The 24,642-nt window shown below is 44.5% G+C and overlaps 1 protein-coding gene across 1 annotated transcript in view; it reads left to right on the top strand.

The window, feature by feature from the left end:
- Window positions 1-1,950: 1,950 nt before the first annotated feature.
- The window catches only part of IPO9 (importin 9), a 61,490-nt gene continuing 38,798 nt past the window's right edge, over window positions 1,951-24,642 (top strand). The window contains exons 1-13 of the mRNA XM_073666691.1: window positions 1,951-2,238; window positions 2,327-2,388; window positions 8,499-8,585; window positions 8,693-8,894; window positions 9,852-9,940; window positions 11,574-11,660; window positions 16,652-16,771; window positions 17,295-17,395; window positions 17,831-17,889; window positions 18,004-18,152; window positions 18,246-18,344; window positions 18,423-18,529; window positions 23,365-23,504. Coding sequence (XP_073522792.1) covers window positions 2,091-2,238; window positions 2,327-2,388; window positions 8,499-8,585; window positions 8,693-8,894; window positions 9,852-9,940; window positions 11,574-11,660; window positions 16,652-16,771; window positions 17,295-17,395; window positions 17,831-17,889; window positions 18,004-18,152; window positions 18,246-18,344; window positions 18,423-18,529; window positions 23,365-23,504 — 1,450 coding nt within the window. The 5' untranslated portion in view covers window positions 1,951-2,090. The remainder of the gene's footprint in view (window positions 2,239-2,326; window positions 2,389-8,498; window positions 8,586-8,692; window positions 8,895-9,851; window positions 9,941-11,573; window positions 11,661-16,651; window positions 16,772-17,294; window positions 17,396-17,830; window positions 17,890-18,003; window positions 18,153-18,245; window positions 18,345-18,422; window positions 18,530-23,364; window positions 23,505-24,642) is intronic.

Raw genomic sequence — 24,642 nt, 5'->3', positions numbered from 1 at the left:
AGGGGAGAGATGAGAGATGCACGGAGGGGGATGAGAGATGCACGGAGGGGGATGAGAGATGCACGGAGGGGGATGAGAGATGCACGGAGGGGGATGAGAGATGCACGGAGGGGGATGAGAGATGCACGGAGGGGGATGAGAGATGCACGGAGGGGGATGAGAGATGCACGGAGGGGGATGAGAGATGCACGGAGGGGGATGAGAGATGCACGGAGGGGGATGAGAGATGCACGGAGGGGGATGAGAGATGCACGGGGGTGAGCTGCACATGGGGGGGTGAGAGATGCACATGGGGGGGTTATGTTTACATAACTTTGTTGCCTTATGAAGGGCGGGGGGGCCCCCAAAAATTTCTTGCACAGGGGCCCACTACAGTCTGTGTCCGCCCCTGGGATGAAGTAAATGCAGCTGAACAGCAGCTGTCAGGACAGCTGCCCTGTCCTGCTGCAGGGCGTGATGGGGCCTCAGTGATGCAGCTCCTGGCACAGCACATTATGTGGGGCTCCTGGCGGGGACCTGGTCTACACTATATGATAAGTATGCACTAAACTCCAAATCCCTCCATTACCCCGCCCCCTCCTTGCTGGGCCATGGAAAAATGATCTTGCTTCAAGCCGGTCCCTGGTGCAAAAAAGGTTGGGGACCACTGTCCTAGAGTACGGAGTGGCTGAGGAGCTGAGCATGCTACAAACAGAGCAGGTGCCGGATGTGTTATACACTCAGCACCTGCCTCTAACAGGAGCAACTGGAGCTAGCTCCTACTGCTGCATTTAAGTAAATTCCAGCAATGGCGCAAGCGTGTCCTCCATCCTGGTATATGTGTCCCTTATCCTGGGCCCCCTCCTAGTATATATATTCCCCACCCTGGTATATGTTCTCCAATGCATAGAAGAAAAAAAAGGAAACACTATACTCACCTTCCATCCTCCGCCATCCTCTTCTAAAGCCAGAAGCGGACTTCAGTGTGCAAGCAGCAGAAGCGCATGACGACACTGCCATGTGCCCCCCAGGCATGAGCACACTGCGTCAGCTGATGGCCTCTGATTGGCCTGCAGTGTGTATGGCTACGCACGGACCCGACGGGTCACAATAAAGAGATTGTGTGTGCCATTGGACCCCACTTGTTGCCATCTTCATACTCTTATCAAGTCCGGCTTCTGGCTGGGCTTCTTAGAAAGGTCATACTATATACTGCAATACTGAAGTCAGTACATGCAATGAAACGATCACAGATTTACATTTCATAAGAGGAATAAGAAAATAAAGTTTCAAAAATATAACAAAAAAAAATAAAGTTAGAAGCATTAGCCCCCTTTTCCTAATCCAAAGATAAATAAAAATGGAAAACATTTGGTATATTATTAAAAGCTTGATATCTGGAGATATAAAATTAACCCATCTAGCAAATGGTGTACGCAAGATATAGAAACTGATAGAATTGCAGGTCTTGGTCATCCCCGACCCCTGAAAAATGCAATAAAAACATCTATACAGTAAAATGGTCCCAATAAAAAAAATACTACAGCCCGGCGCAGAAACCAGGTCCATCAGTGTGATAATAGAAAGCGATGAGGCAAACCCAAAAGTCTCGAGTCTCCCATATATCTATATCGCCTACATGGCCGGTGTCGCTGTACTCATACCGACCTTGGGACCCGTGCTGCCGGCCATTTTTACCGACCAATGAACATCATACAAAAAACAAAGCCCGAGACAATGGTGGACTTGCTTGTATTTGTTTTAACCATTTCGGGCTATTTGCAATGTATTACATGATATGGTAATGTGAATGGCAGCACTCAGTCTTACAACTCGTCCTAAAAACAGAACGTCAAGCATCATGTTGAGGCCCAGCAGAGGGGCCACCGCGCCCACCCCCGGAGCCCAGCGCCTCAGCAGCATCCTGCCGCCGAGGCCGGCGCGCGCCCTCTGACCCTAACCCTTCAACCCGCGTGTCTCCGCCTCCTGCCCCCGCGTGCTCCCGCCCTCCGCTCTCTCCCTGCGTGCGCGGCTTGGCGGGCGGTGTTTGGCGCGCTGTAGTGCAAGGCATTGAAGTTTTCCCGGCCGATGCTCGGCACCGTATCGGTATAATGGCGCAGGGCATGCCGCCCGGTTTCCCCACTGTGCAGGCGGGGCTGCGGGAGGCCCTATTGGAAACCCTCGGTGGTATCCTCTCCCCTGGACACGAGGTGCGAGCGGCGGCGGAGGAACAGCTGAAAGTGCTGGAAGTGACAGAGGGTGAGGATGGGAGGTGCGGGGGTCTGCGGGATGCGGGGGTCAGGGCTTGGATGCTCAGCCCCCATTCACCCTCTGTTTCTTGTGACAGAATTCGGGGTACACCTGGCCGAGCTGACTGTGGATCCCCAAGGTGCTCTTGCCATCAGGCAGGTAAGACAATGGCTGCGGCATCGTCCTGCTGAGTGGAGGTTGTAGGGGGCCTCTTGCTGGTGGTCTTCTTATGTGGGGACCCCTCTGCTGTGTGGGTACAGTGCTGTGGGAAGAAAGTTTTAGAACCAAAGTGTTGATAGTTCAGGTTTATCAAGTAACATATGAATCCATATAAGGCTGAGTTCACACGATGCGTTTTTCATGCGTTTCCGCGGCGTTTTTGCAGTTGCGTAAACGCCGCGGAAACGCATGAAAAACGCATGGTAGAAGGGCAGCAATGTTCCCCAATGGAAATCCGCATGTGCTGTGCCCATGATGCGGATTTTTCCGCAGCGTAAACGCTGCGGTCAAAAATCCGCAGCATGTTAATTAATTTTGCGGAAACGCTGCTCTTTTGCCGCCATTGACTTGCATTAGACCGCATGGAATCCGCATCACTGTATATGTTGATGCGCTTTTCATGCGGTCTAATGTGCGGATGGTACCCGGGTGTGGATGAGAGGACTCTCATCCAGACCCAGGTACCATTAAAAAAAAAAAGAATAAAATAAAAAATATATATATTCTCACCTTCTGACGGCCCGCGCTGCGTCCTGCCGGCTTCCCGGGCACTTCGCGGTTGAATGAAGAAGGACCTTCGCTGACGTCAGAGTCATGTGACGGGTCACGTGACGCTGACGTCGGAAGGTCCTACAGTCTTCACTGCCGGCAGCCGGGACCGATGAAGCAGGACACCGGGGGCCATCAGAGGGTAAAGTATAGATTTATTTTTTGACATTCACACACTATATAAATCCATGCCGGCTGCATGGATTTATATAGTGTGAAGTTGACAAGCACTTTCCAAGTGATGCTAATCGCTTGGGAAGCGCTTGTCAACCCGCATGCGGAAATGAAAGTGAAGACCGCTTCATTTCTGCATGTCCCTGGCAGGAAACCGCATGTACAATCCGCATGCGTTTTTTTCCTGCCAGAGAGATGCAGAAACGCTCAGGAAAAAATCCTGAGCATTTCTGCATCGTGTGCACATACCCTAAGGCTATGTGCCCACCATGCAGAAATGCTCCTGAGCGTTTCTGCATTTCCCTGGCAGAAAAAAACACATGCGGATTGCACATGCGGATTGTACATGCGTTTTCCTGCCAGGGACATGCGGATGTGAAGTGTTCTTCACATGCATTTCCGCATTCGGGTTGTCAAGCGCTTTCCAGGCGATTTTAGCATCACTTGGAAAGTGCTTGTCAACTTGGTCACACTATATAAATCCATGCAACCGGCATGGATTTATATAGTGTGACCGAAAGAATGGTAAAAAATAAATCTATACTTACTTTCTGATGGCCCCCGGTGTCTTTATTCGATCCGTCTTGGCTTGCCGGCAGCTCGCAGTACACTGAAGGACCTGCCAACATCAGCGGCCGTGTGACCCGTCATATGATTAAATGACGTCATGGCAGGTCCTTGAGTCCACCGCGATCTGCCGGCAAGCCAAGACAAGGACACCGGGGGCCATCAGAAGGTAAGCATAATGTATATATTTTTTTTTTTTTTTTTTATTTTTTTTTTTTTACAGGTACTATGGTACCTGGGTCCGGAGGAGAGTCTCCTCTTCTCCAAACCCAGGTACCATCTGCACATTGAAACGCATGGATTCCGCATGTGCAGATGCAGTGATGCAGATTCCATGTGTTCCAGTGCAAGTCAATGGCGGCAAAAACACAACGCTTCCGCAAAATAATTGGTAGTGCTGCAGATTTTTCCACAATGATAATCCGCAGCGGAAATTTCCGCAGCATGTGCACAGCACATGTGGATTATCATTGGGAACATGGCAGGCCTTCTACCAGGAGAACATCTTGGAGATCCGACCACAGATCTTCTGTGAATATTAGCTTGTACAACTCCTTCTATCTCTTAACCCTACACAGACTAGTTGATGTTGAGATTGGAGCTCTGTCGGGGCCATATCATCACTTCCGGAATAATTGTTCTTTACGATAAAGATGGTCCTTAATGACATTGGCCCAGTGTTTGGGGTCATTGTCCTGCTGCAGAGTAAATGTGTAGCCAATAAGATCACTCCCTGATAGTATTACATTTATATTTCTCAGCATTGAGGACACCATTATTCCTTACCAAATCCCCAACTCCATTTGCTCAAGTGCAGACCCAAAATTCAAGGAGCTCCCACCATGCTGCACTGTTGTCTGCAGACACTTGTTGTATCACTCATCAACCTTTGGCAAACAAACTCCTTCCTTATACAGCCAAATATTTCACAGTTTAACTTATCTGTCCAGAGCACTTACTGTCATTTTTCTGCACACCAGTTTTTGTGCAAAGTTGAGCCACTTGGCCTTGTTTTCACATTGATGGCTTTTTGGCCACAATTCTTACCTTGGGATCACTTTTGGATAGACTTTTCCGAACAGCAGTTGGGTGTAGCTGGGTCACACTTGTTGCTGCAGTTCTGAGCTGTTGTCACTGCAAGGTATCTTCCAATTTTCGTTGCCCATTTCTTGATGTTCTCAATGCTGAGCAGTACAGTCAGATACTTATACCCTCATGAAAGCTTCTGATTGGCTTCAAATGTATTCTGTTAAAGAACAATGACTCCAAACATACAACCAATGTCGTTAAATGGAATCAGCATCATTTTGCTATGTAATACGTCCGTAGTAGGATATATGGACAGCTATCCTGATTCCAGTGATGTATCACTTAGTTTACTGGGTGCAACAGTTATGATAGAATCAATTTTCTCTGTTGCAGGTTTATCAAAGCTGAGAATCTTGATCCTTATGTAATCCTGCCCCATCAGTGATTAGCAATTTCTATGTACACTGTATATTGACAGAAAGCTTCTAATCAGTCCTGATCTGTGGTTGGACTAGCAGTCACAATGCCACTTGTCCTGTAGTGATAATCTCCTGCTAATAAACCATTGATTGTATTCAAACAGCAAAACACTGCCCAGTAAGTTACCCATCACTGAAATCGGGCTGTGATCCCCTACATCACTGTGCTTTGATTGCATAGCAAAATTGCGCTGACAAATTTCCTTTAAGACCTCTGGTGATATGGCCTCTACAGAGTCCTGATCTCAATATTATCAAGTCTGTGTGGGATTACATGAAGAGACAGAAGGGCTTGTGCAAGCCTACATCAACAGATCTGTGTTCAGTTTCCCAAATGTTTCAATTTGTCAGAATGGTTCAGTTTAGACTTTGTTGAGGCTTCCATTATAGATATGTCGGGTGTAATTTCCAGTGTATAATTTTTATGGGTAACTCTGACATGCCACTGTATAGGGCACAGATTGGCAAAAGTCCTCAATAGGCACCTAAAAAAAATCAGCTACTACATGCATTTCGCATATGCACCGAGTTCCTATCTGTGCATATGTTGAACATAAGTGGAAAATGTAATTTAAATATAGCCGGAGTACTAGGTCAGAAATCTAAGAGAGGGCTGTGTCTGTGGCAGGTGGCTGGGAGAGTCACAATGGAGCATCACTAGATAGGTACTGCAGGTGGCTGAGAGAGTCACCATGGAGCATCCCTAGATAGGTACTGCAGGTGGCTGAGAGAGTCACCATGGAGCATCACTAGATAGTTACTGCAGGTGGCTGAGAGAGTCACCATGGAGCATCACTAGATAGGTACTGCAGGTGGCTGGGAGAGTCCCAATGGAGCATCACTAGATAGGTACTGCAGGTGGTTGAGAGAGTCACCATGGAGCATCACTAGACAGGTACTGCAGGTGGCTGGGGTAGTCACCATGGAGCATCACGAGATAGGTACTGCAGGTGGCTGGGGTAGTCACCATGGAGCATCACTAGACAGGTACTGCAGGTGGCTGGGAGAGTCACAATGAAGCATCGCTAGATAGGTACTGCAGGTGGCTGGGAGAGCCACAGTGAAGCATCGCTAGATAGGTAATGCAGGTGGCTGGGAGAGTCACAATGGAGTGTCATTAGATGGGTACTGCAGGTGGCTGGGAGAGTCACAATGAAGCATCGCTAGATAGGTACTGCAGGTGGCTGGGAGAGCCACAGTGAAGCATCGCTAGATAGGTACTGCAGGTGGCTGGGAGAGTCACAATGGAGTGTCATTAGATGGGTACTGCAGGTGGCTGGGAGAGTCACAATGGAGTGTCATTAGATGGGTACTGCAGGTGCCTGGGAGAGTCACAGTGAAGCATCGCTAGATAGGTACTGCAGGTGCCTGGGAGAGTCACAGTGAAGCATCGCTAGATAGGTACTGCAGGTGGCTGGGAGAGTCACCATGGAGTGTCATTAGATGGGCACTGCAGCCCTTTTATTCTAGGTATCTATGGGTGTCCTAACAGTCAGACCTGCATGGCTAAGTGATTCCTTCACTTTCTTTTGTGAACAAGTCACTTTTAATAGATTAAATAAAGGCATCTACCACCATCCTAGAGTATACAGAATGTTTGAAATATAAATTTACTTGCCATACTTATATATTTCATACTGGTAGGGGGACATTTATTTAAGGCAGCTATTTCTACGTCAGTCTTAGGCCTCATTCAGACGTACGTGTTGTATTTTTTTTTCACTGATACAACACGTACCTATTATAATCTATGGTGCTATTCACGTTTTTTTTTCACAGTGTCTGTGCAAAACACACAGAGAGGTGTCCGTTTTTTACAGCATCACTGATGAATAGGGCCAATTCAAGTCTATGGGCCCTTCAAAAACATGTACAGTGCACTGATGGCATCTGTGTGCCATCCATGTGCTGCCGGGATTTAACATTACAAAGGATAGGAGAAGCTTTGCAATTTATTATCAATCTATGAAAAACACTGGTGGGGGAAAAACTGACTAAACACAGATGACACACTGATCCAAACGCTGATGACACTGGTACCGTTTTTCCGCGTCCATGTTTAAACACAGACGTGTGAATAAGTCCTTAAAATGAACCTGTCAGTAGGATCAGCCTTTCTAAGCCATCTATATGAGCATGTAAGTCATAGGAAGCTGAATAAAATTATTGCAACTAACACAGTACAGCAGAGCTGAGCGTTATCTCATTACACACAGATCTGCAGCTCTGCATTGAGATAAGGAGAGCAGACTCGGTCATTAGATGTCTCACTGGTGACACTTCCTTTACATATTAAGAAGAACATGGATTTCTCAGGAATAAATATCAGATTGCAGATATCAAGGTATCACTTTATTCAGCTTCCTATGATCTACATGACCATATAGACGGCTTAGGGGGGGGTTGATCCTACTGACAGATTCCCTGTAACCCTTTCACAAGGGTGATACCCATCGTTGCTTTTCATGGCCAAGATGGGAATAACTGCGTCTAGGTCCCAACCACCAGAAGCGGGCTTGTGTAAACAGCTGAGCACAGATGAGTTACACTTTGTATGGAACCCGAGTAGAAATGAATGGAAGATCCACCAACAGCATAGCTTGCTGTGCTACACTTTGTGTTTCTTTGGGAGATCTGCAAACGTTAGTGGTAGCTGGGACCTAGAAGCACTTATTACCATCATGGCCAGGAAAGCCCTTTAAGAAGAGCAGTGTTTTAGGCTGACTAGATGCCTAAATTCACTGTGACTCACATTCACACATCACGTTTTTGCGCTGCTGATTTACAAAACAAGTAAATGGGTTACTCAATATCTCATTCACACGTTGCAGAAAAATATCCGCAAAAAGATGAAAGCATAATGCAGATTTAAAATATGCAGTGCGTTCATTCTCGTGTGGATTTTCATTGTGGATTTCACTCTATTCAATGCTTAGTAATGGAGTAGGGTCAAATCTATTAAATCCAAAGCAATTAAATCCAAAATTATCACATGCTGATTTGTGACCAAATCCGTAACAGAAATTTTCCACAGCGTGACTATGGCCTAAATCTGCATTTTCCTGTTTTTGTTTTTTTTTAAGTGCCCAAAGGGGCTTTTTGGCAGATAATGTACCCATCTAATATAGATTTAGTTCAGTGGTTTTTGAAACCTAAATCACATATGCCCAGTAGGCAACCAAAGCATTGGCAAGTGGGCTTATTTCTTCTCACTACTCCTAATCATTAATACGGTCACTCTTCACTCCTCAGCTGGCATCTGTGGTTTTAAAGCAATATGTTGAAAATCATTGGTGTTCCCAATCCGAGAAGTTCAGGTTACCCGAGACTACTGAAAGGGTAAGTTATGCTGAGTAGTTTTTAATTTTGTTCCTAAACTATTAAATGAAGTTAGTGTGTAAGGATTGTATACAAAGGTTTGTTAATATATATATTTTTTAAATTAGGCTAAAGTAGCAATCCGTCAACTTCTTCCTCGAGGGCTTCGAGAGTCCATAAGTAAAGTACGTTCCAGTGTAGCATATGCTGTGTCTGCCATTGCCCACTGGGATTGGCCTGAAGCCTGGCCGCAGCTGTTTAACCTGCTTATGGAGATGCTAGTAAGCGGGGAAGTCAATGCTGTCCATGGTGCTATGCGAGTCTTGACAGGTACAAGCAGTTGTGGTTCTTTTATGTTGGTTAAATTTTGTTTTACTCTTAAGAATTCTGTATATACACTGCTATTTAATGGTGTGCCATTATTAAAAAATATTGTTTCATACAACTATGGAAACAGGTGGAAAGCAACAACTGGGCAGTCTAGACTTGCTCGGTTAATGCTGTAGATGCCACAGACTGTTATTATTGCAGCATATAATAAGTTTGACAGAGGGAGAGAGATTCCTCTGTCGCCTCACACCAGCGCCACTCCCTCCCTACAGGAACAAAATAAATTTAGTGGACAGAACACATACACAAGATGAATAAGGCCTAAGTGTTTTAATTGCTTAGTTTAGGCTACATAGTGACATGTCACACGACAGCCATTCTATAAAGATATGTAAAACAAAAAACATTTGTACAGCTTGTCTGCGACTTGTTGTCACGCAACTCTTTTTAGAGCTCTGATTTTGCTGTAAGTAAAATAGCAAAGTTGCAGATAAGTCAGGCAAAAGTTGTGTTGCGTGTGATTCCACAACCAACGACACAAAATCAAACACATTTGTAAACATTTGCGACCCAGACATCATAGCAGCATTGGATATAATGATTTCCTATGGGACTCAGCAATTTCATGGTCAGGCGATCCATGTCTTACAGAGTTAATAGCATGTAATCAATAACTAGTATTTACTCCAGAATAATGAAAAATGCGACTTGTCAGGCAATAAACAAGATCCACCTCCTATGGTTAAATCAGCAGAAAAGTAAATAAGAAAGTTAGGGCTTTTAAAAAGTGATGGAAAAAACAAATAAAGATCCGAAATCGCCCAGTTGTTATGGGGTTGCGCATCTCTTGTAATGCAAATAGAGGAAATCTGCCTTTTGCCACAGAACTTGGAGTGATTTTGGGCATGGTATATAAACAGTAGTGTATAAAGTTTAAGGTGCGTTTTTTTTCCCTAGAGTTCACCCGTGAGGTTACTGACACTCAAATGCCTTTGGTAGCTCCTGTCATTCTCCCAGAGATGTACAAGATCTTCACTATGAGTGAGGTATGATAAGTGCATTTGCTGATTTACTAGATGCTTTTTAAAGGAATATTTCTTACAGGCATAATCTACTATGTAGAGTTTACTTGTTGTTCCTAAAAGTGAGAGAGAAGGTGATATAAGTATTTTTTTTCCACGCTGTGTAATTAAATGGGTTTTCCACTTTCACAAAACTGGACCCCAAACACTCTAAAATAAGAGCAGGCACTCGCTGCTGTGGCCAGTCACTGAGCTCAGTGGCTCTGCCAAGGTAGACACCGCAAGCCGCTAAGTTCAGTGATTGGCTGCAGTGGTGATCCTTTGCTGTGATATCATTGCTGCTAATACTAAGACGTGGGCAGCGGTGGAGAGCCAGTACTGTACCCAGGGAGAGGGTGAGTGTCTGCCCTGTTTGTTTTATAGTGGGTATTTCATAATGTTTGGGGTCCACTTTAAGAATTTCCTTAAGGGGATTTTCCTTAGTTTATTCCTTTTTAATACATAATCAAATTTTGGTGAATGAGTTTTGCTGCAGTTATCCCTTTTCCTAATTTTAAAAATTTTCAGGAACACCACATTATTTTTGCTTCATTGTCATTGAAAAAAGTCAGCATTTTTGCAGCAATTTCAGAAAAATGATGCACTTTTAGAGCGCAATTAGACGGCCGTATAAATCAAATCGAAATTGGAACGCAGAGCTCTGATGGGGTGGGAGAGCCGCAGCCAAAGCGTGACGGCTTCTTGTATTTCTATGCAGCTGTTTTGCTCGGGTCGGCCAGTCTGTGCAATGTGTTCCGATCTCAGTCCGGTTTATACGGCTGTCTGACTGCGCCCTAACTGTGATTAGGAATATCACGGCACAAACCATGCATTCCTACTAATAATGTATGCATTAATCATAAGGAAATCTAGTCAGATTTAAGGGTTTCAAAAACTCAAGCAACCATGTCTACAACAATTGGGCCCATAAATGCAATGATCCGGTCACATAACATATAATTGGATTTATTGTGGAGCGTTTTCCTCTCATTGTGGTACTGTGTTGTTCTTAATTTTTTGCATTGGTGTATAATAAAAGATGTTCTGTGGTTTACTTATAACTTTGGTCTCTTGGACCCTTTTCTTTATTTATGGGCCCAATTGTTAATAATGTATGCAGTTTATAATGTGAAATGTGATGACTGATCGGGATTAAAGAGAATGTGTCAGCGCTCTGCATGCCTGTTCTAGTAAGTAGTTGCATCAACAATAATTCTGAATCCTTTTGTCTTACAACACCAATATCATCTGCTATTCCTCCTGGAAATGTATGAATATATTCATTGATGGCATCCTTATACAGTTTGACACGGTCAGCATGGATTACACAGTGTTGCAGTTAAGGAACAGACTTTTTGGACCTGTCGAATGGTAATACCCAGTTGTCAATTATTCTTTTCCAGGATGAATAGCAGAATTGTGGCAGTTTTATAAGAAAGGTTGCTTTATGGTGGTGATAGATAATAACAAACACAGATGTGTCAGGCATGCTAACAGGTCCTTTCATTCTCTTCTACTTTGATGATAGAACACAGCCTTCGCTTAGAATATTGCTAATTGTAGTGAACATTTTTAGGTCTGTTTTATGTCATGCTTTCGTTGTCTTCCATATTTGCAGGTATATGGCATTCGTACCCGATCTCGAGCTGTGGAGATTTTTACTACATGTGCCCACATGATCTGCACAATGGAGGAGATGGAAAAGGTTGGGTGTCTTCCATTGTTATAATAATTTTTGTACATATCAAATCTAATTTATTGATTTTCTGACTGATTGAGAATTACAATCGGGAGGTTTTTCTTTCAGAAATGCTTTTGAACACACAAATTATCAGGTCTATTAGACAATGTTTTATTCGTTGTCACCAGCAGTTGTGCAGCTTGCAGGCAGCCCGTTAGTTACTACCTTATTACACCAGGGCAAATTCATAATGCACCTTGTATGCAATCACTGCCTTTGCTGGAATTTCTCCACTTACCTTTTTACAGAGGCTCACCTGACATTTCTCTTTTAGTAGATACTTGTTTCTCCATAAAATAACAATGCTACAGTACCTTTCCATAAGCTGTCATTCCTGTAATTCCTCCTGAAAATATATATGGGGGGTGGACACTTCACTTTTAACACCTTCATGACCTTTGACGTAACTAATCATGGTCAGGTATTAGTTCCCAATCCTTGACGTATAGGTACGTCATGGCGATCGTGCGCAGCTGTGAATGAGCATCCACCTCCAGGAGTTTGGCTAACGTGATAGCCGAGCGCCTGCTGTCACAGCCAGGAGCGCACCCTGACAGCCCCTAAATCCGCAATCAATATCGATCGCAGCATGACGTGGTATGTGTATCACCATTTCTGGAACAACCCAACCTATAAAACTGCCACACTAGTTTATACCCCTCAGTGAACGCTGTAAAAAACAATAATAATAAAAGTGACAAAACTATGCTTTTTGATCATACTGCCGAACAAAAAGTAGAATAAAATGCAATCAAAAAATCAAATGGAAATAAAAATGGTATCACTGAAAATGTCATCTTGTCCCACAAAAAAGAAGTCGCCATATAGCTCCATCAGTGGAAAAATAAAAAGGCTGTTGCTCTCAGAATATAGCGATGCAAAAATAATTCTTTTTTTTTTTTCTATAGAATAGTTTGTGTAAAAGCAGCAAAACATAAATATTTTGTGTGCTGTAATGATCTGGTTTTAGGGCATAAAAATTCAAAGTTTAAAAATTGCTAAATTTTCAAAAATATTTTTTAAAATTTTGATACTTTTTTGCATTTATTTATAAAAATATTGACCAAAAATTACCACTATCATGAAGAACAGTATGTCACGAAAGACAGTGTCAGAATTTCAGGGATATGTTGTAGCGTTCCAGGGTTATTACCACATAAAGTGACACTGGTCAGAATTGAAAGAATTGGCCTGGTCAAAAAGGTGAAAACTGGCTGAGGGGTGAAGGGGTTAAAGTGACTTTAAGGCCCCAAACATGACCTTATTTAACCAATTGAAGATCAGTCCAATTACCCCGTTCCTGACTAGCCGCATTTTCAGTTATTTTTCTTGCGGTTTAAAGAGCTGTCAAAATCTATTTTTTTTTTCGTGTATTTATAATATAAGTATTTTTGTGTCCTTTTTTTTGTTTTTTCTTTTTTTTTTTGGTACAATTGTGTAATTTTTATGTCACTTGTATTTTCTTCTCCTTTTTTCTTCTGATATTAGGCGATATCAGTGGGAAAATAATCGAAATAAGTGTTTTTTCCCCTTTTTATGATTACAAAGGACCATTAAATTACATTTTAAAATTTTTCCATTCTGTAACAATTATTTTTATATCTTGACATAGGACAATGACCCTGTGGTATTGCTGTATATAGTACAAGTGATCAGAAAATTTAAGGTTCTAATTCCTTAAGGAAACTAACAAATACAGTTAAAAAAAAGTTTTTAAAAATATAAAAACATAAGTTGGAGCCCCCAACACCGCAAAAAAAATTAAAAACTCTGGAGGCAGAGTCTCCGGAAGATCTGTATCTGGCCCATAGATCTTAACAGCTAATTTACTTATTACCAAAAATGGGGGTTTTGATACCTTGATATCTGTGATCGGATATCACTTTATTCAGCTTCCTATGACCTATATGCCTATATAGACTGCTTAGGAGGGCTGGTGCTACTGACCTTTTTCTTCAATGTAGAAAAAAAAAGCCGTCTAATCTGATCCGGCAGTATTGCCACCCTTTCATCTGATCCAGCTTCTTTCTGACCGCCTGTTTATGAATGGGTTTGTATGTAAGTGTATATATAACATAGATCATTTTGTTATTTTCTACACATATTAAGCCTTCAGACTATGAGAAAGAAAAAAAGTTAAACATGGACACCCTAGATCAGGGGTCTCAAACACGCGGGCCGCATGCGGCCCCTGAGGCTGCTTTATGCGGCCCGCAGACACAGACCCCTTGACGATCCCGACCTGGTCCAGGAGGAGCCGCCGACAGCAGCGCTGAATTGCCACACAAACTGTTTCCCAGCACTGCATTTCCAATGCCAGCCGCTGGCCAATCAGAGGCCAGCAGCTGATATCTGCGTGTCGGCGCAGCGAGTATGACGTCATTGCCATATGCAGATGTCAGCTGCTGGCCTCTGATTGGCCGGCGGCTGACATTGAAAATGCTGTGCTGGGAGACGGTCTCTGTGCGGCAATGCAGCGCTGCTGTCGGCGGCTCCTCCTGGACCAGGTCGGGATCGTCAAGGGGTCGGACTCTGTGGTGCCTGCGGGCCACATCTCCAGGAAGGACGCCGAGGGAACGGAGGACAGGTGAGAATCATCTTTTTTTTTTTTCTATTTTATGTGTGTGAAGAACAGCACAGGGGGCACAGAGCCACAACATGGGGACCGGGATGGGGCACAGAGCCACAACATGGGGACCGGGATGGGGCACAGAGCCACAAGAGGGGACCTGGATGGGGCACATAGCCACAGGATGGGGACCTGGATGGGGCACATAGCCACAAGAGGGGACCTGGATGGGGCACATAGCCACAAGATGGGGACCAGAGCCACAACATGGGGACCTGGATGGGGCACATAGCCACAGGATGGGGACCTGGATGGGGCACATAGCCACAGGATGGGGACCTGGATGGGGCACATAGCCACAAGAGGGGACCTGGATGGGGCACATAACCACAAGATGGGGACCTGGATGGGGCACATAGCCACAGGATGGGGACCTGGATGGGGCACATAGCCACAGGATGGCGACCTGGATGGGGCACATAGCCACAGGATGGCGACCTGGATGGGGCACATAGCCACAGGATGGCGACCTGGATGGGGCACATAGCCACAGGATGGCGACCTGGATGGGGCACAGAGCCACAGGATGGCGACCTGGATGGGGCACAGAGCCACAGGATGGCGACCTGGATGGGGCACAGAGCCACAGGATGGCGACCTGGATGGGGCACAGAGCCACAGGATGGCGACCTGGATGGGGCACAGAGCCACAGGATGGCGACCTGGATGGGGCACAGAGCCACAGGATGGCGACCTGGATGGGGCACAGAGCCACAGGATGGCGACCTGGATGGGGCACAGAGCCACAGGATGGCGACCTGGATGGGGCACAGAGCCACAGGATGGCGACCTGGATGGGGCACAGAGCCACAGGATGGCGACCTGGATGGGGCACAGAGCCACAGGATGGCGACCTGGATGGGGCACAGAGCCACAGGATGGCGACCTGGATGGGGCACAGAGCCACAGGATGGCGACCTGGATGGGGCACAGAGCCACAGGATGGCGACCTGGATGGGGCACAGAGCCACAGGATGGCGACCTGGATGGGGCACAGAGCCACAGGATGGCGACCTGGATGGGGCACAGAGCCACAGGATGGCGACCTGGATGGGGCACAGAGCCACAGGATGGCGACCTGGATGGGGCACAGAGCCACAGGATGGCGACCTGGATGGGGCACAGAGCCACAGGATGGCGACCTGGATGGGGCACAGAGCCACAGGATGGCGACCTGGATGGGGCACAGAGCCACAGGATGGCGACCTGGATGGGGCACAGAGCCACAGGATGGCGACCTGGATGGGGCACAGAGCCACAGGATGGCGACCTGGATGGGGCACAGAGCCACAGGATGGCGACCTGGATGGGGCACAGAGCCTCAAGATGGGGACCTGGATGGGGCACAGAGCCACAAGATGGGGACCTGGATGGGGCACAGAGCCACAAGATGGGGCACAGAGCCACAAGATGGGGACCAGAGCCACAAGATGGGGACCTGGATGGGGCACATAGCCCCAAGATGGGGACCTGGATGAGGCACATAGCCCCAAGATGGGCACCAGAATGGGGAACGTTGCCACAGGATGGGGACTTGGATGGGGAACATTACTACAAGATGTTTTCCATTATTACTATATGATGCTAATTGTAAGACAATATTACTGTATGTGGCCAATTGGGGGAAATAAAATTGTAAAAAAAATAAAAAATAAAATAAAGCATGAAAAAATATTGGGCACTAAAAATGCTGTTTTATATGTAAACTAAAGTAAACACAAAAAAGTGCACGTTTATTATCGCCACATCCATAACGACCCAAGCTATAAAAAAATAAACACGGCAAAAATGTTCAAAAGGTGTATACAAAAAAAATGGTATCACTAAAAATGTCACATTGAACAAAGAATGCTTCCCCCCAAATTCAAATTTTTTCCATGTGCGGCCCATATACCCAGCCGAGTTTGAGACCCCTGCCCTAGATTTACATCGCCATGTGGTAGAATGTCAGGCATTAGTGAGAAAGCCGAGGTCTCTTGTCTATTATATTTACATCTTAGGCAATGAAATTTGAAATTGTAAATGCATGCCACTTCTCTTGTGGGAGTAGGCATCTTTAGAAAGAGACATCATGTGGCGCCACTTCTGTCATGTGGTCAAAATTTGATTTGCAAAGCTACTTCACTTTGTTCTAGAAATGTATAGAAATACAGTGTAATTGCCTCTGCGCTTTGTGTGAAAGTACTGTAATACTGCATTCACCCTTCGGATTCTTGTTTTTTTACCATAACAAGGCGATTTTGTTGCGACTAAGGCCAAACGGGAAAAAAAAGCGCAACGCAGCCACGTGTGTACTCGGCCTAAATGTCAGTTTGTATTTCCGCAGGGTGTGGCACATGCTCTTATCTTCCCAGTGATACAGCAATTCACAGAAGCATTTGTCCAGGCTCTCCAAATGCCTGATGGCCCCACTTCTGATAGCGGTTTAAAGATGGAGGTGTTAAAGGTACAATTTTGAGGGGTTGGGGGGTGCAGGAGAGTAACTTGTAGCAATGTAACACTATCACTGGCGGTCACGTAGTTTTCTCATCCAGCGCAGGCTTCTGCTGAGCTGGTGCTGTGTGAAAAGAGCAGGACGAGTATAGGTAGCTCCAAGTTAGGAGATCATATGGCCATTCATAAACGTGCATCTCTTCATGGACAATGCAGTCACATGATCTATAGACACCATTTCCTTTATTTTTATTTTTTTTACAGCAAGAGAAGTGCTGCAGACTAAATTATTCTTGCTGCAGTTAATTTTGGAGCCCCTTGTGGGAGCAGACCCCCTTGTGGGAGCAGACCCCCTTGTGGGAGCAGACCCCCTTGTGGGAACAGACCCCCTTGTGGGAGCAGACCCGTAGTCCTTGTTGAATTTACCATGTTGGTGTTCAGAGAATAGTTCCTGAATTTGTTTTTAGATATCATTTTTTTTGTTCTTTCGTACGATTTTGCCTTCCATTAACCCTTGCCTTTTCTCCTGTCTCCAGGCTGTGACTGCACTGGTTAAGAACTTCCCTAAACACATGGTTTCCTCAATGCAACAGATCCTACCTATTGTATGGAATACATTGACTGAGAGCGCCGCTTTATATCCTCTGCTTATTCCTAAAATTGGACGTGTCGGTCATTAACCTGCATATGAATTTACCAATCAGAGTTGATTGAGGTTTAGTGGTAAATCTATCTACAGGTTGGGCCATTTCTATGGATACACCTAAATTAAATGGGAATGGTTGGTGATATCAACTTCCTGTGTGTGGCACATTAGTATATGGGAGGGGGAAAACTTTTCCAGATGGGTGGTGACCATGGCGGCCATTTTGGATCCAACTTTATTTTTTTCAATGGGAAGAGGGTCATGTGACATATCAAACCTATTGAGAATTTCATAAGAAAAACAATGGTGTGCTTGGTTTTAACGTAACTTTATTCTTCCATGAGTTATTTACAAGTTTATGACCACTTATAAAATGTATTCAAACTGCTGCCCATTGTGTCATGTTTTTCTTAATGAATATTGCACTTATGTTCGGACTGAAGTAAATGATACAGAAGAAATAGAAGACCCTGTCGATTCGGATGGTATGCTTGCTTTATGCATTTATTTATAAGCTGTAGAACATTTTCTCTTGCTTTGCAGAACATGGCCCCTGAGCTCCTCTCTTACATAGTCTTCCTGGATTCTCCTTTTCACAGGTGAAGTGCTAGGCTTTGAGAACCTGGTATTTAGTATCTTTGAATTTGTGCACACATTGCTGGAGAACAAGTTCAAAGGAACCGTGAAGAAGGCTTTGCCTGAACTGATTTACTACATTATCCTCTATATGCAGATCACTGAGGAGCAGGTAAGACGCACAGATCTCATCACATCATCTTTACATAAAGCAAATGTCTCCTGAGTTTTCTCTCATTTTCTTTTTCTTTATTTAACCAATTAGATAAAAGTGTGGACTGCAAATCCCCAGCAGTTTGTTGAGGATGAAGATGATGACACCTTTTCTTACACTGTCCGCATAGCCGCCCAGGATCTTTTATTGGTGAGGTCACAAGTGCGTTGTGGTTTTCTGCTTGTGCTCGTTCACTATTTAGATATCTTTTTTATTGTTGGCTCCCAGGCAGTTTCTAGTGAATTCCAGAACGAAAGTGCGGTTGCACTCGCTGCTGCTGCTACTCGTCACTTCCAGGAGGCTGAGCAAATAAAGGGTCAAGGTGGAGAGCATTGGTAAGTGGGTTAATACTTCTTGCATTACTGTTCTCCGCTCTGTACAGTTCTTGTTACTGCTCTGTGTGCTCTACAGTATTTTGTAATAGTGATGCACAAGAATGTCTATTTAGAAGTGACATTTGTGTTTGCTTTATGCCACGCGTTTTTAACAAGTTAACAATTATCTTGCAATGTACATGCCTTTTTACTGGGCTGTGTTTTTGTTTCAATAAAATCCAGTGTTTTATCACCAGGAGAATACAGGACTAGGTGTTTCGTGCCTCTTAACCCCTTGACAACCGTCGATACACCTTTTAACGGCGGTCATTAAGGGGCCTTATTCCTCAGCGCTGCTTTTTAACGGCGCTGAGGAATAAGTGAATAGCGCCCCCCCTCACTATCACTATTCCTGTGGGTGACAGCTGTACATGACGGCCAGTTTTGTTACCCATCGGGCACCGATTAAGCCCTTAAATATCGATGTCAATCGCTACAGCAATAAAAAAGACCCCTATGTCAGGATCGACCATCCTGCATTCGTAATAGCAGATGCCAGTCGTTGCCATGGTGCCCTGTCATCTGATGACCCCAGGGTATGGTGGCCTGTGAGATCCTGCTACAAAACATGGTCTCACAGGCTCTGTCAGTGACCCACTGACAGATCTTAGGCACTGCAATGCATGAGACCAACAACGAAAGTAAAAAATACATGTCCCACAGTGGGACAAGTGAAAAAAGGTAAAATAAAATTTGTAAAAGAGTTTTAAAAAAAAGCGCACACATCACGAAAACCCGTTCTGCCACTAAAAACCGTAAAAACGCTATAAATCCGGCTTCACTAATCACACTGAACCAAAGAATAAAGCCGTCTGATCACTTATACCACACGTTGAACCCATTATGGTGGGTGGTTCCATTGGGGGATTCATCCGAATCGCATTTTTGTGGGATTTACATAGAAACATTGACGTAAGTGCTCATTGTAGAAAACAAGAATGTGATCCAGCTTTATACTGAAAGCGATAAAAAACAATATTATGTTACCAATAAAAACCCTAACTTATCCCGAACAAAGCAAGCCTCCACTCATGTCTGTCACTAGAAATATAGGGGTTTCCACGTTACTGGCAGACTAAAGACTGGAAAAAAAACACGGCTCCCTCGCCCTCACACAAAATCCAGTTAAATCTGTGCACCCAAATGCCCCCCAACTTCTGAGCCCCACTGTGCCTAAACCACAGTAAGTGGTCATATATTTGGGATTATTGTAACGGGGAGAACGCGCTTAACAATTTACGGAGTGCGTGTCTCCAGAATCTCAAGCTGGGCACAATGTATGGGGGCACTACAATATATGGGGGCACTGGGCACTTGTTGTTTATTATTTTATACAGCATGACTAACTGGTTTAAGGATATAAAAATTTAAAGTTTGAAAATTGCGAATTTTACAAAATTTTGTCCAAAATGCCGATGTTTTCACAAATAAACTCAATACATATCGACTTACATTTACCACTAACATAAAGTACAATGTGTCACAAAAAACAGTCTCAGACTCGCTGGGATATGTTGAAGCATTCCAGAGTTATTAACACATTGATACTGGTCAGATTTAAAAATTTGGCCTGGTGATTAAGGTTAAAATTGGGTCCGTCACTAAATGGCTAGTCAACTGCCCTTTGTAACCCTGCACCACTCCTTAGCAGCTTTCAGTTATACAGGGCTCCGCATTCTAAGCTGTGCAGCAGAGAAAACACATTGCATCACAACTGCTGCACCCAGTGAACTTGTGAGATGTTGCTAGAATCAGGGTGTCTGTCCCTACATAATGCAGCTGTCTGATTAAATAGCAAAACCTGTGACAGATTCCCTTTAAAATAACAGATAAGATTTATACACTTAATTAAGATAAACTAATTTGATATGGGTAATGTATGGAAAGTATAAATAAACCATTCAGGTATATTGCTTTTAAAAATTTAATAGTTCTACTTAATTGTATAATAATAAAAAAAAAAGACAAAATGGTACTTAGAATTTACATTTATTTCCTGAATTAAAGTTGCCCAAATACAACTGACCTTGTGTAAAAAGACTCAATAAGGCCCTTTTTTCTCCCAAACTTACACCCAAATAATAGTGGTCCCTCATTCAATGTATCTTAGTTTAAGCAGAATGGCAATAATCAGACTTTTTCTTTTTAGTTTTGGTGCAGCAGGAGAATTAGGCCACGGCCCCACTATCCGTATTCAGTCAGTATTTTTTCTCAGGAGTGGGAGCTAAAACCAGGAGTGGGTGATAAATGCAGAATTGGTGACTTGTTTCTATTACACCTTTTCTCTGATTGTTCCCCACCTGGTTTTGGCTCCCACTCCTGAGAAAAAATACTGACCGAATACTGATAGTGGGGCCGTGGCATTAAACACATGCTGCTGTGTTAACCCATAGCTGAAAAGATACTTTATGTAGCACCAGCATAACTACAGTATTGTTCACTCCAGGGGAGTCAGAACCAGAAGTCAGATCACATGACCAGAGCATTGAGTATGACATGTATGATTTAACAGTTCACACAATAGGATTGAGGATCCTGATAACCAGGAAATAGCGGTGACACGAAACATAATGCTTATGTCTGCCATGGTCCAGCCATCTTTTATTCAAAGCGTGGCCATACACATATAGATGGGCCAGTAGTCACTCGGCATGTGTGTATGCACAGTTGGAAAGTATAGGCGTGTAAAGGATAATGATAGAAAATGACTGCAAATGGATGTTGGTCTTCTCAGTCTGAACCTGTGATCAGTTTGTTTCAATCACACCCATCCTCAAAAAGCCCTCCCTTAACCCATCCTCTCTGACTAGCTACCGCCCCATATCACTTTTCCCCTTTGCCTCAAAACTACTAGAACAACATGTCCACCTTGAACTGTCCTCCCACCTCTCCTCCTGTTCCCTCTTCGACCGCCTACAATCTGGCTTCCGACTCGACAGAAACTGCCCTGACCAAAGTCACCAACGACCTACTAACCGCTAAATCCAAGTGACACTACTCAATCCTCCTCCTTCTGGACCTCTCATCTGCCTTCGACACAGTGGACCATTCCCTCTTACTACAGATTCTCTCATCTCTTGGCATCACTGACTTGGCCCTATCTTGGATCTCCTCATACCTAACAGACAGGACATTCAGCGTCTCCCACTCACGCACCACCTCCTCATCTCGCCCCCTATCTGTCGGCGTCCCCCAAGGTTCAGTTCTAGGACCTCTGCTCTTCTCCATCTACATCTTTGGCCTGGGACAGCTCATAGAATCTCACGGCTTTTAGTATCACCTCTATGCTGATGACACACAGATCTACCTCTCTGGACCCGATATCCACTCCCTACTAACCAAAATCCCACAATGTCTGGCCGCCATCTCATCCTTCTCTGCCAGATTTCTAAAACTCAACATGGATAAAACAGAGTTAATCATCTTTCCACCCTCTCATTCATATCCCCAATCTGACCTATCAATCAACATCAATGGCTGTTCACTCTCCCCAGTCCCACAAGCTCGCTGCCTTGGGGTAACCCTGGACTCTGATCTCTCCTTCAAACCACACGTCCAAGCCCTTTCCACTTCCTGCCGACTCCAACTCAAAAACATCTCCTGAATCCGCGCATTCCTCAGCAAAGACTCTGCAAAAACACTAGTGCACGCCCTCATCTCCCGCCTTGACTACTGCAACCTCCAGCTCTGTGGCCTCCCATCCAACACTCTTGCGCCCCTCCAATCTATCCTAAACTCTGCTGCTCGGCTAATCCACCTGTTCCCCCGCTATTGCTCGGCCTCTCCCGTCTGTCAATCCCTTCACTGGCTCCCCATTGCCCAGAGACTCCAGTTCAAAACCCTAACCATGGCATATAATGCCATCCACGACCTGTCTCCTCCATACATCTGTGATCTAGTCTCCCGTTACATACCTGCACACAACCTCCGATCCTCACAAGATCTCCTTCTCTACTCCTCTCTTATCTCCTCTTCCCACAATCACATACAAGATTTCTCCCGTGCATCCCCCCTACTCTGGAACTCTCTACCCCAACACATCAGACTCTCACCTACCATGGAAGCCTTCAAAAGGAACATGAAGACTCACCTCTTCCGACAAGCGTACAACCTGCAGTACCACCGCCCCACCACATTACTGCATGACCTCCTCTACCCTCACCTACTGTATCCTCACCCATCCCTTGTAGACTGTGAGCCCTCGCGGGCAGGGTCCTCGCTCCTCCTGTACCAGTCGCTGACTCGTTTTAAGATTATGTAAATGTTTTTGCTATGTATATCCCTATCACATGTAAAGCACCATGGAATAAATGGCGCTATAATAAATCATAATAAAAAAAAAAATTAGGATCCTGCTGAAGAAACGTGTTAAAATAAAGTAGCCGAATGGATTAATGGCACAGTTTGTCTGTACATGTACAAGCATTCAGATGTATTGAAAAAGCATGTAAGGTGGAAACTAGAACTACTCTAGACAGTCAAGGGCTCTGCTTATTAAAGTACAACAAGTAGGCTGCGGCAAGAAATATGTAGTATATGATGCCAGATATTCGAATAAATGGCAGACTGTGTATGCACCAGCTGGGGGAGAGAGCTAGTATAATATGACATTTGGTTAGGGCTTTGAGACAACCAATTTTTTTATTTTTATGTTATCTTAATTCCAATATATGTTTCACCTCCCCTCACTTTTTCGCTAAGCAATTTTTCTGTGGCAATTTTTTTTTACCCATATTACAAGATTTGTCTTGTTGTACATTTTAGCTAAAACCATGCTTCTTTTACTTTACGTTTAGGTGGAAGATACATGAAGCTTGCTTGCTGGCCTTGGGTTCAGTGAAGTCTATTCTTACAGAGGGTGTTCAGCGTGGAAGAGTTCAATTTGATATGCCTGGCTTTTTGACTGGAGTTATTCTCTCCGATCTCAACCTTTCAGGTATGTTTTATTGATTAGCTTGGAGTTTCCAGATCTGAAAGAGCAGCCAGAAATGCAGGTCATTTTTAAACAGGGCTGACGATGCAAATTTACAGATTGCCTTCAGAGACATTTAGGTTTGGTCACTGGTGATTCAAGCAGAAATGGAATTAAGGCCGCAGTCCAGTCCCTTCACTGGGCACTCAGTGTCGGCCGCGGTAGACTGAATAAGCATCATTGGTGGGTGATTATTACACTTGTTGAGTTGTCATCAGCTCTTCTTGCCTGCTCCAGTCTCAAAATGCCATTCTGTAATTACAGGCAATAACCATCTCCTAGACCTTTGTCATGGATTTTTTGTGATAGTATGTGTGGGCAAATTGTAATTGTTTAGTCCTGACTTTCTTTCTAGGGGGACTACTGACTGAAAAGATTTAAAGGGAACCTGTCATGTGGAAAAAAAAAACACTATTAACCTACAGATATGGGGTTAACCTGCAAGTTAATAGCATTCCATCCCTGCTTGGCGACGGCACTTAGATCCCCGTTTCCTGGAGGAAATAAACTTTATTCCTCCCGGCAGTGTTCGGTTTCCAGTCACAGGGGTGGCATTGGCGTGGGTTCAGTCACCACTCTGTGTATAGAGACCTGTTGCTGTAACCGCACTGACTGACAGCCAGCTCTAATGCTGATCCTGCTGTCAGTCAGTGCCAAGGGTGCGGTTACAGCATATACCAACGTGTGAGCTCTCCCCGTGACTGGAAGCCAAACACTGCTGGGAGGAATAAAGTTAATTTCCTCCCAGCAGCGGGGATTAACCCTATGTCTGCAAGTTACTAGCGTTTTTTCACGTGGCGGGTTCCCTTTAAGGCCATAGATGACATGTTCTCGGTGGCACATGTATATTTGCACAGAACAGTGTGATGCCTGGAATGATAATTTTTAAGCTAGCTAAACAATCATTTCACCTGACAAACAAGGATTTTGCTTGTTCGTGCTGTGATTGCCTATCTGTTTAGACAGTTTGATAATTGGTAAGCGAGCTTTCCTAGGAATGTTCATTCGCAGTTTTTTACCAGTGTAATAGGGCTTTGAGCTTGCTTAACCTATTCACGATTTTACACTTATTGGTACATGTTATTGGCTAATGTGTTCTAAC

This window comes from Phyllobates terribilis, unplaced genomic scaffold, assembly GCF_046119375.1.
Source record: "Phyllobates terribilis strain yellow unplaced genomic scaffold, ASM4611937v1 Scaffold_2__4_contigs__length_985480577, whole genome shotgun sequence".
Classification (NCBI taxonomy): domain Eukaryota; kingdom Metazoa; phylum Chordata; class Amphibia; order Anura; family Dendrobatidae; genus Phyllobates; species Phyllobates terribilis.
This window is presented reverse-complemented; position numbering and strand designations above follow the sequence as displayed.